The sequence below is a fragment of the Melanerpes formicivorus genome, unplaced genomic scaffold (assembly GCF_026170545.1).
Source record: "Melanerpes formicivorus ecotype bairdi unplaced genomic scaffold, bMelFor1.0.p_v2 SCAF_37, whole genome shotgun sequence".
In the NCBI taxonomy this organism is placed as follows: Eukaryota; Metazoa; Chordata; class Aves; order Piciformes; family Picidae; genus Melanerpes; species Melanerpes formicivorus.
The window spans coordinates 3,386,006-3,399,744 of record NW_027142389.1 but is presented as its reverse complement, the minus strand read 5'-3'; the positions used below and the strand labels follow the sequence as shown (position 1 = coordinate 3,399,744).

General features: G+C 63.3%; 1 protein-coding gene across 2 annotated transcripts; it reads left to right on the top strand.

Moving 5' to 3' along the window:
• The first annotated feature begins 533 nt into the window (after positions 1-533).
• Positions 534-13,498, top strand: LOC137450744 (phosphatidylinositol 3,4,5-trisphosphate 5-phosphatase 2-like). Of its 2 annotated transcripts, XM_068157615.1 has the most exons (28): positions 534-825; positions 999-1,448; positions 2,730-2,793; positions 3,562-3,700; positions 3,781-3,931; positions 4,119-4,259; positions 4,412-4,499; positions 4,829-4,915; positions 5,192-5,299; positions 5,389-5,503; positions 5,655-5,761; positions 5,953-6,055; positions 6,444-6,640; positions 6,966-7,083; positions 7,184-7,280; positions 7,447-7,585; positions 7,691-7,790; positions 8,130-8,218; positions 9,122-9,203; positions 9,306-9,395; positions 9,501-9,623; positions 9,704-9,792; positions 9,977-10,064; positions 10,293-10,448; positions 11,044-11,125; positions 11,208-11,724; positions 11,972-12,090; positions 12,371-13,498. In XM_068157615.1, exons 2-28 carry the CDS (start codon positions 1,312-1,314, stop codon positions 12,432-12,434), a joined length of 3,390 nt encoding a protein of 1,129 aa, XP_068013716.1. In that variant the 5' UTR covers positions 534-825; positions 999-1,311; the 3' UTR covers positions 12,435-13,498. The 2 variants fall into 2 exon arrangements, with proteins under 2 accessions (XP_068013716.1, XP_068013717.1); XM_068157616.1 differs by lacking the exon at positions 4,119-4,259.
• Positions 13,499-13,739: the final 241 nt, after the last annotated feature.

Genomic DNA, 13,739 nt, shown 5'->3' with positions numbered 1-13,739 from the left:
AACCTCTGGGTCTACACCCAGGGTCTTCAGGGCCCCCTGGTGCTGTTTGCAGCTCTGTTCTGCCAGGAAAGCCTCCCTTCTTCCACACCCCTTCCTGTGAGCCCCTGAACCCCACTTCCCTTCTGGGCAAGGCACATACAGGGTGACATTAAAGTCACTGTGGGCACCCGGTTCTCCTGATGCCTGCAACATCTCCATCTTCGCTCAGCTGGCAGCAAATGACAGAACTCAGCCCCAACGTGCACAGCAAGGTCCCCAGGAGACCTCGAACCACTCCCCAGCACTGCCCCCAAAACATCTCAGGGGCTTGCCACTGTCCCGCATCGCCCGACGGTCCCCTCCCTTGGGGTCTTACTCCAGGGACAGAGCTCTGCACCGCCACGGCCCCACTGAGCCTGCGGGGAAAACGAGCAGGGCTGGAGGCAGATCCCCTGCTTCGGGATCGCTCCTGCCCGCACCCCGCCACGCTCAGCCCCGCAGGGCCGCTGGCTTCCCCCGGTAGCGGGGCTGGAGGGGGAGGAGGAGCGAGGAGGCTGGTCCCGGCAGCAGGGAGAGCAGAGAAGGAGGAAGAGCGTGGTGGCCGCCACGGTGCCGAGCGAGCGCCGCAGAGCCCAACCCCCGGGACCGGGGACTTCGGTGTGGCTTCTGCCTCACCCCGCGCCGCCACCGTGACGGGCACCGTGTGACGGGCACCGTGTGACAGGCAGGGCTGCCGCTGTAGCATCGAGGCTCCGCTGCTGCTTGGCTACACGGCAAAAGCTCAGCTCCCTGCCCCCAGCACCCTGCAAGAGCCACGGGAGCCCTGTGCTGCGTCTGCGAGGGACGGTGAGTGTGCTGGGCAAGGTCTGCCCCCTCCCCCCGTGCCACCAGGCCACCAGCATGGCCTCTTCTTGCCCTGCGCTGGGGCAGGGTGGTGGCCCCGGCGCTGGTGGAGCAGCATGGAGTGATTACTCCGTGGGAAAAGTCCCTTTGCTGATCTGCCCCCACGCACCCTGCAGGCTGGAGCACCCCACGATGAGGAGCATCTAGAACCTCAGCATCCCCCAGCTGCACCCCTGGGCCTGCCGCTGCCACGCTGCCTGATCACGAGGCACCCAGCCTCCACTGAGTGCCTCAGTGGCTGCACATCATCTGCTGGCACCTCCAGCCAGCAACTCCTTTGGGCACCAAGGGGCTGGTCCTACCACACTGTCCTCACCTTCACCCTCAGACTCACCCCGTGTGCCAGGAGTCGGCCCGTGTCTGCTGCCGAGCCCTGACAAGGGGCTGGGACAGTGACACAGTCCAGCTGGCGTCCCACCGCTTTGAAGGATGGCAGCGGCAAGCTGGTACCACCGGGACATCAGCCGGGTGGTGGCAGAGGAGCTGCTGGCCAAGGCTGGGCGGGATGGCTGCTTCCTGGTGCGGGACAGCGAGTCTGTCTCTGGGGCATATGCCCTCTGTCTTCTGTGAGTCACCTGCCTGGTATCTGCTCGTGGCTTCTGGCTCTTGTCCCTTGCTGGGGTCCCTCTGTCCCTCTCCCTGCCCTAGGTTCCAGGCACAGCAATCCTGGCACTGCCCCTCGAGCTGGAAGTGCCAGAGCTTCACGGAAAAGCCTTCTGCAGGGGCGCTGGTGGGGTGAGCAGGGTGCCAGCTGTCTGGCAGTGGGGATTTTTGGGTGATCCCCAAGTCAGATGAGCAGAAAACTCCCTGTCCTTGGGAGCAGGCAGAAACCTGCGCCAGCAGCCCTGCCCAGCAGAGGGGTTAGTGAAGGGAGAACCTGAAATCCGGGGCACACCAAGCCGTTTTGGGCTGCCCGCCATCCCATCTCCGAGCGTGGGAGTGCAAGAGGCTGACTCTGCATCATTCTCCCTCTTCGAAAACAAACATCCCCCCTCCCTCCAGCCCCCAGCGCGGCCGCATCCGGGCCACAACGCCAGCTCTTGCCGTCTCGGATGCTGGAATCAGGGCTGCATCCCACTCCGTCTGTGGGACCCCTTATCATCCCCATGCCTGGAACCAGGCTTACAGCCCCTGAGAGTATTGCTTCTGGGGCTGCCCTCACCCCTTCCTTGCTGCCAGCACCACCCCTCCCCCCGCTCCTTGCTGCCCTCACCCCTCGCTGCCTGCACCCCTCCTTGTTGCCTGCACCCTTCCTGCTCCGGACTGGCATGTCTGCAGCGGGCGGTGTCTCGGTGGGTTTGGCAGGATGCCACCCCCTTCCTACCGCTGCCCCAGCCCCGTGCAAGGGATAAACGACAGACAAGCTGCCGAGGGGCACAGGGGGTGTGGGACACTCCCGGGTTCAGCTGGCAGCGGCCCCGGCTTTGCCAGCATCCCAGCACTAAGTCAGGCCGATGCCAGACAGGGTGGTGGTACAAGCAGGGTTGTGCCACCTCAAAGTGAGCATGACTGTGATATTGTGGCTACCCAAAGCCCCTCACTGCCATATGGAGACACAAAGCTGTAGATCCCCCCAAAAATTCCAGTGAGGATGTGGCTTAACCCCCGGCATGCCATGGCCCTGCTTTGGCAGTGCCTGCTGCAGCCAGGTCACCGTGCACCCAGCGCTGCAAACAGCTGCAGAGTCAGAGCTCTGGGTGATGCTTTTATTTCCAGACCAGAGAGCTCAGTTCCTCTCTCTGCAGAGAAGACAGGCATTTGCATTGGGGCTGGGTGCTGGGTACCCCCCAGCTCTGCCAGGGTGTTGTGGGGGGCACAATGAGGGACCCTCATCCGCTCTCTTCTAGGTTCCAGCGGCATGTTCACACCTACCGCATCCTCCCGGATGACGAGGGGCTGCTCTCTGTCCAGGTGGGTGCCAGCAGTGTCTTCCCAGAGCCTGGTTGCCACCATGGTGCACTCCTTGCCCTGGCTGCTGCTGGGTGCTGTGCCAGGGGGGCCATTGGCTTCGAGCCAGGCTGTGGACAGGATGCAGGTGTGCAGGGGCAGGGAGGTGATGTCTGCCTGCCCTCCCTGACACACCAGCACCATGAGCAACCCGGGTGGTTTGGTTTCTGCATGAGCTGCCTGCAGCACCCAGCCCCACAGGATGTGAGTGTGTTGCAGCCACCCCATCAGCATGGGGCTGTCTGGGATGACTGCCTCCTCACCAGCCCTGCCAGCAGCCTGCCAGGACGGCACAGTAAAACACTTGTCTCCTTTCTGCCACCGCCCACTGACCACACCTGGTGACACTGCCCCATCTCCCCCCACGTCTGTGCCTGCAACATCTCTCCTGGCCACCAGCTCAGCCTCACTTCCCCTCCTCGGTCACTTCGGTTTCTCCTGGTACCCAGCTCCCTGCAGCTGCCCTTTCTAGCCCCCTAAAAACATCCAGAGGGGCCCTGGGGAGCATCCCCATCAGCTGCATGAGGCATCTGTCTCCCTGCCCCTCTCATTGCTTTGCTGCCCTGCCATGGGGTGATCTCCCCATGAAGCTAGCATCCAGCTAGAAGCAGCTTGCCACGGATGCATTTTGAGGGACAGACCCCTCGACCTGGCAAGCTGGTCCACTGCCAGGGCACACAAAGCTGGCAGAGGTGGGGAGGTGACGGTGCTTCCCCTTCTCTGCCTCCCCAGACCATTCAGGGCATCCAGGCCAAGTGCTTCCGCACCCTGCCCGACCTGATCGGTGCCTACCAGCAGCCCAACAACGGGCTGGTGACACCGCTGCTCTACCCCGTGCACCGGGCGAGGCAGGCGGCCGACGAGGACTCGGGTGAGCCGGGGCCGGCAGGGGCCATGCCGGGCTGGGAGCGGGGAGGGGCTCACACTGACCTGGTTGTCTTCTGCCCGCAGACGGGGAGGACGGCCGAGCCGGTGGGCATGTGGCAAGCACAGTCCTGGCTGGCGCAGCCGGCGTGGGCATGTGGCTCGGTGCTCCCGCGGCCAGCCGGACCCACATCTCGCAGCAGCTGCACCAGAGGCTGCAGGAGCAGGTCCACAGCAGGTAACCTGATCTAGTTTGGGGGTGTCCCTGCTGCCTGCGGGGAGGTTGGACTGGATGACCTTTGGAGGTCCCTTCCGGCCTGGACCATTCTATGATTGTAGATAACGTGCCACAGGGTGCTGGAGGTGATGGGGTGGGCACGGCTGGGGGCAGGGATCTTTCCAAAGCTGCTCACCCCACCTTGCAGCCCAGCCAGTGACTTCATGGGCTTCATGGCCGAGTACCTGAACCACCACCTGCAGCTGGACCTGGAGGCACTTCGCCACGGGCACCCGCAGCTGCGGCACCTCAGCACCGCACTCGCCACCGCCTGCCGGGCACTGCACAGGCGAGTGGCCCACGAGTGCTGGGGATGGAAGGGGAGCAGCTCCCACAGCCTCCCACCTTGTCCCCATCCCCTTCATGGTGGCTGAGTGTTGCCCACCAAGGCTCAGGAGAGGCCCAACACCAGGTCTCACCCAGTCCTTCTCTTCTCTGCAGTGAGATTGACTTCACGCTGGCAGGGCTGGAGACTCTGGCCAGGGTGTTTGACCCCCCTGCGTCCCCTCGGAGCCCAGTCAGGGAGCAGGTGAGACCCACAGGATCACTGCAGCCCCCAGACACTTTTGGGTGCCTCATCATGTGTGGCTGGGTACAACTGGTCTGTGGGGAAGGTGGTCAGGGCACTTTCTGTGCCTGTTGGCACCCAAAGGTGCTGCTGCTGGTCCCTGGGTACTGCAGCTGGCAGAGGGGACCTGGCTCCCTGTGGCGTGGGGACGGAGACTTGTTCCTGCACACAGTCAGGATGCATCAGAGGGGAAAGCTGCTTCCCCTGCCAGAGCCCAGGGACCCCACGGGAAGGAATCCACCAGTCCAGTGCCACCACACTGCTCCAAAAGCATCTGTCCTTCCCCTCAGGGTCTCCTAACCAGCGATCCAGACCTTGAGCTGCTCCTCAACAAGATATCTGCTGTCAACCATCTCCTCTCTTCTCTGGAGAAAAAGGTGCCTGACCCCACACCGTGATGCCAGGCTGGGGAAGCAGCTGACTGCAGGGGGAGGCATTGGCACAGCTGCTGCCCAGCTCTGCTGGCACCCTGGGGGTGGGGAGCCTTACTCTGCTCCAGCAAACCCCTCACCTAAATTAAACCCTCCAACAAAGCAAGCTGCTGATGGTGGCACAGCCCCAGTGTTCCCTTTGGGGCAGCACAGGCTGGCACAGGGTGCCCAGAGTTCCCTCTTATCCCAGTGCTGCAAGACCAGTGCCCATGTCTCTGGCAGGTGCTGAAGTCGCTGCAGGAGACCGTGTCCAGGCACAACCTGCTACTGCCCAGTGTGGCAGCAGCCCCCCCACCGACTGCCAAGCCCTTGGCTATACAGAGCTTCGAGGTGAGGACAGGGGGCACAACAGGCCCCTGGCATCACTGCTTGGGCAGGGCAGGCATGGGGCAACCCGGGAACCACGTCCCTGCCTGCAGGTGAAGGTGGGCAAGTCGCAGCGGGCAGCCCTGAGGGTGGATGTGGAGGCAGGCACGGTGGCCATCAGCAAGAAGGGCAGCGGGCCCCCGGAGGAGACTATCCCGCAGGACAAAAGTAAGAGGCTGCTGAACCCCCTCACTGGCTGTGGGGCTCCCTGGCACAAGCCTGAGGGGCTGCAGACCTGGCTGCACCCCAGGCCCCCATCGCTGCTGGCCCCCACGGCATGAAGGGATGCAGCTGCTGCCCCCTCACGCCCCGTGTTCAGTCCTGCAGCTGATCAAATACCAGAGCGTGCAGAGCAAGGTGAGGCTGGTGTACAGCCGGGAGCTGCAGAAGAGCCTCAGCAGAGACTTCGTCTTCACCAGTGCACGGGTAGGTGGCACTGGCTGGGTTCCTGGGGGGTTGGGGAGCCCTTACGGAGCGCTGCAGCAAGTGAGCCGTCTCAGGAGTGAGATCACCCCTGCCAACTGGCTCCCAGGGCTGATGTCATGATCCTACCTCCAGCACCTTCTGTAGCCCCCAGCTCCCCTTTGGGACCCTGAGACACCTCTGTTGTCCTGCAGAAGCGAGAGGCCTTCTGCCAGCTGCTGCAGCTGATGAGGATCCAGCACTCCAACCTGGACGAGCCTGACCTCATCTCGGTGTACGTGGGGACATGGAACATGGGTAAGGTTGCACTGTCCTGGGAGGCTGTTATGGCTTATCATGAGCCAAGGTGGGGTTTGGGAAGTGCAGCTGCAGGGAGCTGCCCCAGGAAACCTGAGCTCCAAGATAATCCTTTGTGGGAGAAAGAGGCTGAGAGGACCCTGATGTGGTCACTGTGGGGTTCCTCTGTCCCGTTGTGATCCACTTGCCCAGTGGCTGTCAGGAGCTGTGGGTGGTGGGAGGGTTTCTGGTGGTAGCAGCATCGTTCTGGGATGGCCATGGGTTAACCACGGGGCTGGCACGATGCTTCCCATCCCACTACCTCCTGGGGATGCGTAGGCTCTGGGGAGGAGCTGGAGGAGCCTGGCTGCTGTCACCCCCTCAGTGACCCACTGTCCCCTGCCTGCAGGCAGCACACCCCCACCCCGCTCCCTCGCCTCCTGGCTGACCTCCAGGGGCCTGGGGCACACGCAGGACGAGACCACCACCTGCATCCCCCATGACATCTACGTCATCGGCACCCAGGAGAACTCCCTGGGCGACCGCGAGTGGGTGGAGTTCCTCCGAGCCTCTCTGAAGACCCTGATGGCCATCGACTACCGAGTGGTAAGGGCGGGGAGCAGCCTGCGCCCCTCCGCCTGTGCCTGGGGCGCCCCCCGCTGCTGGCCAGGCTGAAGACGTCCCCCAGCAGCCTCAGGGAGCTGCTTACCATCAGCCATCAACCAACAGCTCTTACCCCCAAACCTAAGGTCCTCTCCCACTTCACATTCAGCCCAGAGAACCTCCTGTGCACCATGCAGGGAGTGCCCTCCCCAGCAGGCCCCGTTCGGGGGGGGTTGGCTGAGATTGCTGCTTCTCCCTGCTCCCCGTGCTTGGCTGTGGGGTGGTGCTGGGTGGGGAGCAGGCAGACTCATTCCTTGTCCTCCTGCAGGTCGCCCTGCAGTGCCTCTGGAGCATCAAGATCGTGGTGCTGGTGAAGCCCGAGCACGAGCGGCGCATCAGCCACGTCCACACCTCCAGCGTGAAAACTGGCATCGCCAACACCCTGGGTGGGGATGGGGATGGGGTGGGAGGATGCCCCAGAGGGAGGAGGTAGCCTGGGGGCTACTCTGGGAGCCCCAGAGTTCACTACCTGGCACATCCCTGCAGGGAACAAGGGAGCTGTGGGTGTCTCCTTCCTCTTCAACGGGACCTCCTTTGGCTTTGTCAACTGCCACCTGGCCTCTGGCAGCGAGAAGACCCACAGGTGACAGGGGGCTAGGGGGGATGGGGCTGCCCTGAGGCAGGTGGGTGTCTCAGGGGCCTGGAGGAGCCCTGAGGGGTTGCCCCTGTCACCCTCCCGTCCCCCACCTGGCAGGGGCAGAAGGAGGTGTGCCCGGGGTGGCTCACGGGTGCTGCCCTATCTCCCCAAGACGTAACCAGAACTACAGCGACATCCTGCGCTCCCTGGTGCTGGGCGACAAGCAGCTGGGGGGCTTCGACCTCACCCTGCGCTTCACTCACCTCTTCTGGTTTGGGGACCTCAACTACCGCCTGGACATGGACGTGCAGGTAGGACCCGGGGGGCACCGCGCCTGGGGACGCTGGTGGCGACAGCGGGGTGGCTGCGGGGCCGAGAGGGGCCAGGGCTCTCCATGCCTTCCTCTCCTGGCACAGGACATCCTTGCCCACATAACCAAGAAGGAGTTTGAAGCCCTGCTGGCTGTTGACCAGCTGAACCTGGAGAGGGAGAAGAACAAAGTGTTCCTGCGGTTCAGTGAGTGTGGGGGCAAGGACACACAACCCCCCCAACTGAGAGAGAAATACCCAGGGTCCCCATGGACCTCTCCCTGTGCCACCTCCAGCTGTGCCCTGTCCTGGCACAGCCCTGCACAAGGTGCCCAAAGCCTGGGGGTCCTTGATGGGCATGATGCAACCCCTCTGGTGCAGGTCCGTGGGCTCTGCACCCTAAGAGTGTGCAAACATAAGAGCAGGCAGAGGTGGCCAGGGGTGCCAGCTGTTGTTGTGGGCTCCTGATGAGGACCATGACACCCCATGGCTGTGGGGACAGGAAAGGACACTGGCCCTTATGCCACCTCTGTCTCTTGGTTCCCAGGTGAGGGTGACATCTCCTTCCCACCCACATACCGGTACGAGCGGGGCTCTCGGGACAGCTACGTGTGGCAGAAGTTCAAACCCACAGGGGTGAGTTCCTGCAGCCCTCCTGCCAAGCTGCATGATGCTGCTGATGGACAGGGATGGTGGGCACGGGTGGTGGCAGGTGGGGCTGCATGATGCTGCTGATGGACAGGGATGGTGGGCACGGGTGGTGGCAGCTGGGGCTGCATGATGCTGCTGATGGACAGGGATGGTGGGCATGGGTGGTGGCAGGTGGGGCTGCATGATGCTGCTGATGGACAGGGATGGTGGGCATGGGTGGTGGCAGGTGGGGCTGCATGATGCTGCTGATGGACAGGGATGGTGGGCACGGGTGGTGGCAGGTGGGGCTGCATGATGCTGCTGATGGACAGGGATGGTGGGCATGGGTGGTGGCAGGTGGGGCTGCATGATGCTGCTGATGGACAGGGATGGTGGGCACGGGAGGTGGCAGCTGGGGCTGCATGATGCTGCTGATGGACAGGGATGGTGGGCATGGGTGGTGGCAGCTGGGGCTGCATGATGCTGCTGATGGACAGGGATGGTGGGCACGGGAGGTGGCAGGTGGGGCTGCATGATGCTGCTGATGGACAGGGATGGTGGGCACGGGTGGTGGCAGGTGGGGCTGCATGATGCTGCTGATGGACAGGGATGGTGGGCATGGGTGGTGGCAGCTGGGGCTGCATGATGCTGCTGATGGACAGGGATGGTGGGCACGGGAGGTGGCAGGTGGGGCTGCATGATGCTGCTGATGGACAGGGATGGTGGGCACGGGTGGTGGCAGGTCGGGCTGCATGATGCTGCTGATGGACAGGGACAGTGGGCATGGGTGGTTGCAGGTGGGGCTGCGTGGTGATGCAGGAGTGAGCTCATTTTTGGGGTGCTGGGTTGCTTCTCTGGGCTGGGAGGAGCCAGAGAGGAGTGGCACAGAAGCCATTGCCCCATTTTCAGGTGAGGCTCAGTGTCCCCTCGTGGTGTGACCGCATCCTGTGGAAGTCACACCCGGAGACCCACGTGGTCTGTAACTCCTATGGTGAGTGAGACCCCGGGGCTGTGGGCACTGTGGGGTGACCACTGCTTCATGGGACCCCAGGACTTGGGGACCATCACCCAGCTGCCTCCTCCCCCTCTCCAGGCTGCACTGATGACATTGTGACCAGTGACCACTCACCTGTCTTCGCCACCTTTGAGGTGGGAGTGACGTCGCAGTTTGTGCCGAAGAAGCGTAAGGGTTTGGGGTCTCTCACCCCCAGTGCCTGGTTGGAGGCAAGCCCTGGCTGTGGGTTCTCGGCTGGCACATGGCAACCTGCCTGCTGGTGCCTCCCTGCAGCTCCTGGATCCGAATCTGGCCCCGAGCCCCTGGCCTGCATCGAGTGGGAGAGTGTTGAGGTGATTGTGAAAACCACCAGCCGCAGCAAGTGCTACATCGAGTTCCACTCCTACTGCCTGGAGGGTGAGGTGTCCCTGTGGTACGGGGTGCTGGGGGGGTGCACCAACACCAGCTGGAGCTGTGCCCACATTTTCCCTCTGCAGAGGCTCAGCGGAGCGGGGAGAACACCTCCCAGAGCTGTGACATCCCTGGCTTCCTCAAGCTGGGCTGGGCTGCAAAGCATCTGCCTGTGGTATCCCTCCCCCATCCCTCAAGCATCCTCCTCCTTCCTCTTCCCCGTGTCTCCTGCTGGCTCCATAGCCTGAACCCCCAAGGGGTGCCAGGGGCTGTCACCACCCCCCACCCAGAAAAGAGCCACCCCCGTGCCACCCTACCCTGTAGCAGTCCCCCCTGAGCCTCCCTCTTTCTGCCTGCAGCTGAACCCCATCCTGCCAGACCTGGAGTACCTGGGGGACCAGCACCTGCTCCTCAGCATCAAGGGTGTGGAGAGCTGCGAGTCCTATGGTGTGTGTGGGATGGGGACGTGGGGGCCCCTGCTGTGGCATGGGTGGGGGGCATTGTCCCCAGGGGGCCTAGGGGACAGCCTGCTGGGTGCAAGGCTTTGCAGCTGAAGCTTGGTCAAAGGGACCCGGGCACCCACCTCGCTTTGGGGCGCCGCTGCCGCCTGCGAGGGGCCTTGCTCGCCCCCCCAGCCGGCTGTGGGGGTGACACAGGCAGGTGCTGTGCCTGCAGGTGAGTGCTGCATCGCCATGAGGTCCATGATCGGCAGCATGGCCCAGCAGTTCGAGACCTTCCTCTTCCACCGTGGCGAGGAGACGGGCTCCATCCGCGGCTGGATGAAGGTCCGGGTCCCCAAGGACCGGCGCAGCACCCGGGAGAGGCTCTATGGTAAACGTGGCCACGGCCCCCTCCCATCACCCTGGGCAGGGGGGCTCAGGGACATCTTGGGCACAAGAGCTGCCCGTGCCCACGCTGCCTTCCCGAGGTGCTGGAGCATGTCCAAAGAAGAGCAACAAAGTTGGTGAAGGGTCTGAAATCGTGTGTGGAGAGGCTGGGGGAACTGGGGTTGTTCTGCCTGGAGAAAAGGAGGCTGAGGGGAGACCTTCTTGCTCCCTACAACTCCCTGAAAGGAGGCTGGAGTGAGGTGGGGATTGGCCTCTTCCCCCAAGCAGCAAGCAATAGGATGAGAAGAAATGGCCTTGAACTGTGCCAGGAGAGGACACAAGGAAAATTTCTCCCCCCAAAGGGTTGTCAAAGCTTGGGACAGGCTGCCCAGGGCAGTGGTGCAGTGCCTATCCCTAGAGGGGATGTGGAGCTGAGGGGCATGGCTCAGTGGTGACCTGGCAGTGCTGGGTTGAGGATCGACTGGGTGATCTTAAAGAGCTTCTCCAGCCAAAAGAGTTCTATGATTCTATGACCCCAGCCATGGGCAGGGGCCAAGGGGTTCCCAGTGGGGAGAGGCCAGATTGTGGTGCCTTTGCAGAGTGGATCAGCTTCGAGGAGGAGGATGCTGAGCCGGCAGCAGACAGCCCAACGTGCCCCAAGGCACCCCCGCAGCACCCCAGGTACCCCAGCTGGGCTCAGCCCCGGCACAAGCCTCAGCTGTGGGGTGATGCTGAGCCTGATGATCTCTGCTGTGCTTTGCAGGAGCCGTCCCCGCAGCCTCCCTGAGCCAGCTGCTGGCTACACCAACCCAGCCTACTTCATCTTTGAGGGCATCCCCAGCACCAGGGTGCCAGGCCCTGGTGCCGGCGATGCCCACGACAAGCGGGCAGGGAGCCCGGCCAGGGGCCAGCAGCACTTGAGCCCCTTTGGAGCAAGGGTCCCTTCACCCTCAGAAGAGCAGGGTGGTGGCCAGCCCCCCTGTGTGCCAGGGCACTTATCCCACGGGCATCTGCTCAGCCCCCCCGGTGTGGGCCAGCAGCAGAGACCCAAATCAGCCATCCTGGCAAGGGACACGCCAGGGCTGGGGGACTGCTCGCTGACAGCGCTGCACATGGCCACCTACCTGAGCCAGCTGGAGCAGCTGGCACCAGATCACGGAGGGGCCGGCCAGAAGACTCTGCTGCGCCAGACTCACAGCGCCCTGGAGCCACCCCTGCAGCCCTGCCGGGAGGTGCCGAGGCGCCCGCTGGATGCTCGCCAGCGTGGCCACCCTTCAGAGGTACCACTGTGGTCCCTGCTGGGGCTCAGCCAAAGGGCCTTAGGGAGCTCCGGGAGGGCGAGTTGGCCATGGGGCCACCAGCAGATGTGAGGTCCCATCCCCATGGCAGTGCTCTGCCTGATGGAGCCACAGGCAGTAGGACGTAGTGGAAGGCTGAGGAGCAGCGACGTGCCCTGCTCACATGGGGTGAGGACTTCATGACTCTGTTGTGACACTGCTGGTGTGTGTCCTTGCTCCTCTCCTCCAGTGGCCCTGTGACAGGAGTGAGTGGTCCCGTGATGTCAGCAGGGGCGTGGGCAACCTCGGCTCGCAGCAGAATGAGGAAGGGCTGCAAAAGCATGGCTGGGACCACCTGGAGGCCTACAGGTACCCCCAAGAGCTTGGAAAAGGGAGCACCCTGCAGGCCAGTTCCTGTGGCCATGGGGTCACTGCAGAGACCCATGCCCGAGGGGGGAGGACGGGTGAGGCTTGGGCTGGGGGTGTGTCAGGGCAGGCACCACTTCTCCATGGGTGCCCCGGGGCCACAGGGGCTCCTGTCTCCTCGGTGACTTCCCTAGCACTTGGGGCCCTTCACCTTGCTGCAGAGGCATCACAGAGCAGGGCTGGCTGGGGCACACAGCTCAACCCATCCCTGGCTCATCCACAGCAAGCCAGGCGAGGGCACCGCAGTGAACCTGCCACGGAGACCTGACCTCGGACCCAGCACCTAAAGCACCCAGCTCTGCCCCAGCACCCACCTCTGCTGTCCTCCTTGGAGCTCCCGAGCAGGCAGGCACCCAGGACTGGACCTGTTAGCCATGCTCCCAACTTGTCTGACCTCACCAGTAAGCAACTCAGTTGGCAAGTCTCAGGAAGCTCCTGTGGCCCTTGGGATGGACACTTCTCAGGCCTTGCTACCTGCCTTCATCCTGCCTTCATCCTCCCTTCCTGAAGTGGTGGAAGGACATGCTGGCCACACCTGCAAGGAGAGATGGGGGATGTGGAAGGTGCTGAAGTCTCTTGGGAAGTGAAGACTGCTGGGTGCTTTGGACCTCAAGGCTCAGCCTCTTCCTGGCAGCCCCCACGCAGCCTGCAAGGGCACACTGGCATCTGCGGCCAGCCCGGCCCCACGTACCCGTGTGCCTTCGGTCTCACCAGCTGCTCCCTCCTCCCTGGGCTCAGCCCTGGTGGGGCAGTGTTCCAGAGGACTTCTACAGCAGACACTCCTGAGGCCTCTTGCTGTCCCCATGCAGAAGAAAGTCTCAGGGACACTGGGGTACCTGTGCCCAGTGCCTGCTTGTGTGCAGGGGCAAGGAGGGAGTGTGCCAAGCTGAGCCAAGCCAAGCAGGGAAAGCACCAGGTCCTGGTGCCCTGGCTGCTGCAGAGGCATTGCCCCTCAGTATCTCCCTGTTTAATCAGGGACCCCAAAAACTCCAACCCTTGGCACTGCCTTTACCTGGTGTCTCATAAAGCTCCTATTCAGAGCTGGGCTGTCTCTGGCACTGGTGGCACAGTCCCCCTGTAACGTGCTGGCACTTCCCGCTCAGCCCAGCACAATCAAGGTTCCCCTCTGTGGCTGAGCATCTCCAGGCTGTTCCCAAACCAGCCACCCAGCCCCTCATGCCTCTGTGTCCCCCAAGCTGCCCCTCTCCTGATAACAGTCCCCCACATCTTGGGGTGCAACCATTTGTCACCAGTGTGCCCTGTTCATGTCAGTGCTGACTTGCTGGCACAGCACCCAGCCTTCACCCACCTGCATGCTCACAAAGGGGTTAAATCTCCTGGCCAGGCACAGCTCCGCAGCAGCAGGAACTCACAGTCCCCTTCCAGAACTCCAGGGCACCTCCGACCTGGCAGAGCCCCAGCTGCTGCGTCGCCCAAGGTTTTGGGGACACTATGCCCAGGCTGGCCTCAAGGTGGCAGTGGCCACCTTTGTCCCCAGGAGTGCCCCGCAGGGCTGGGGTGCCAGCATGCCCCAGGAGGGCAAGGAGGCTGCCCTGGGGTGGGCAAAGAGCCATGGTCCCCGTGGGCAGGGG

Bases quoted from the DNA above. Each gene is read 5' to 3' on its own strand.
- LOC137450744 (XM_068157615.1), top strand. From the start codon at position 1,312: ATGGCAGCGGCAAGCTGGTACCACCGGGACATCAGCCGGGTGGTGGCA. The intron at 1,449-2,729 runs GTGAGTCACCTG...GCTCTCTTCTAG, and splicing joins GCATATGCCCTCTGTCTTCT to GTTCCAGCGGCATGTTCACA. The intron at 6,056-6,443 runs GTAAGGTTGCAC...CCCTGCCTGCAG, and splicing joins CGTGGGGACATGGAACATGG to GCAGCACACCCCCACCCCGC.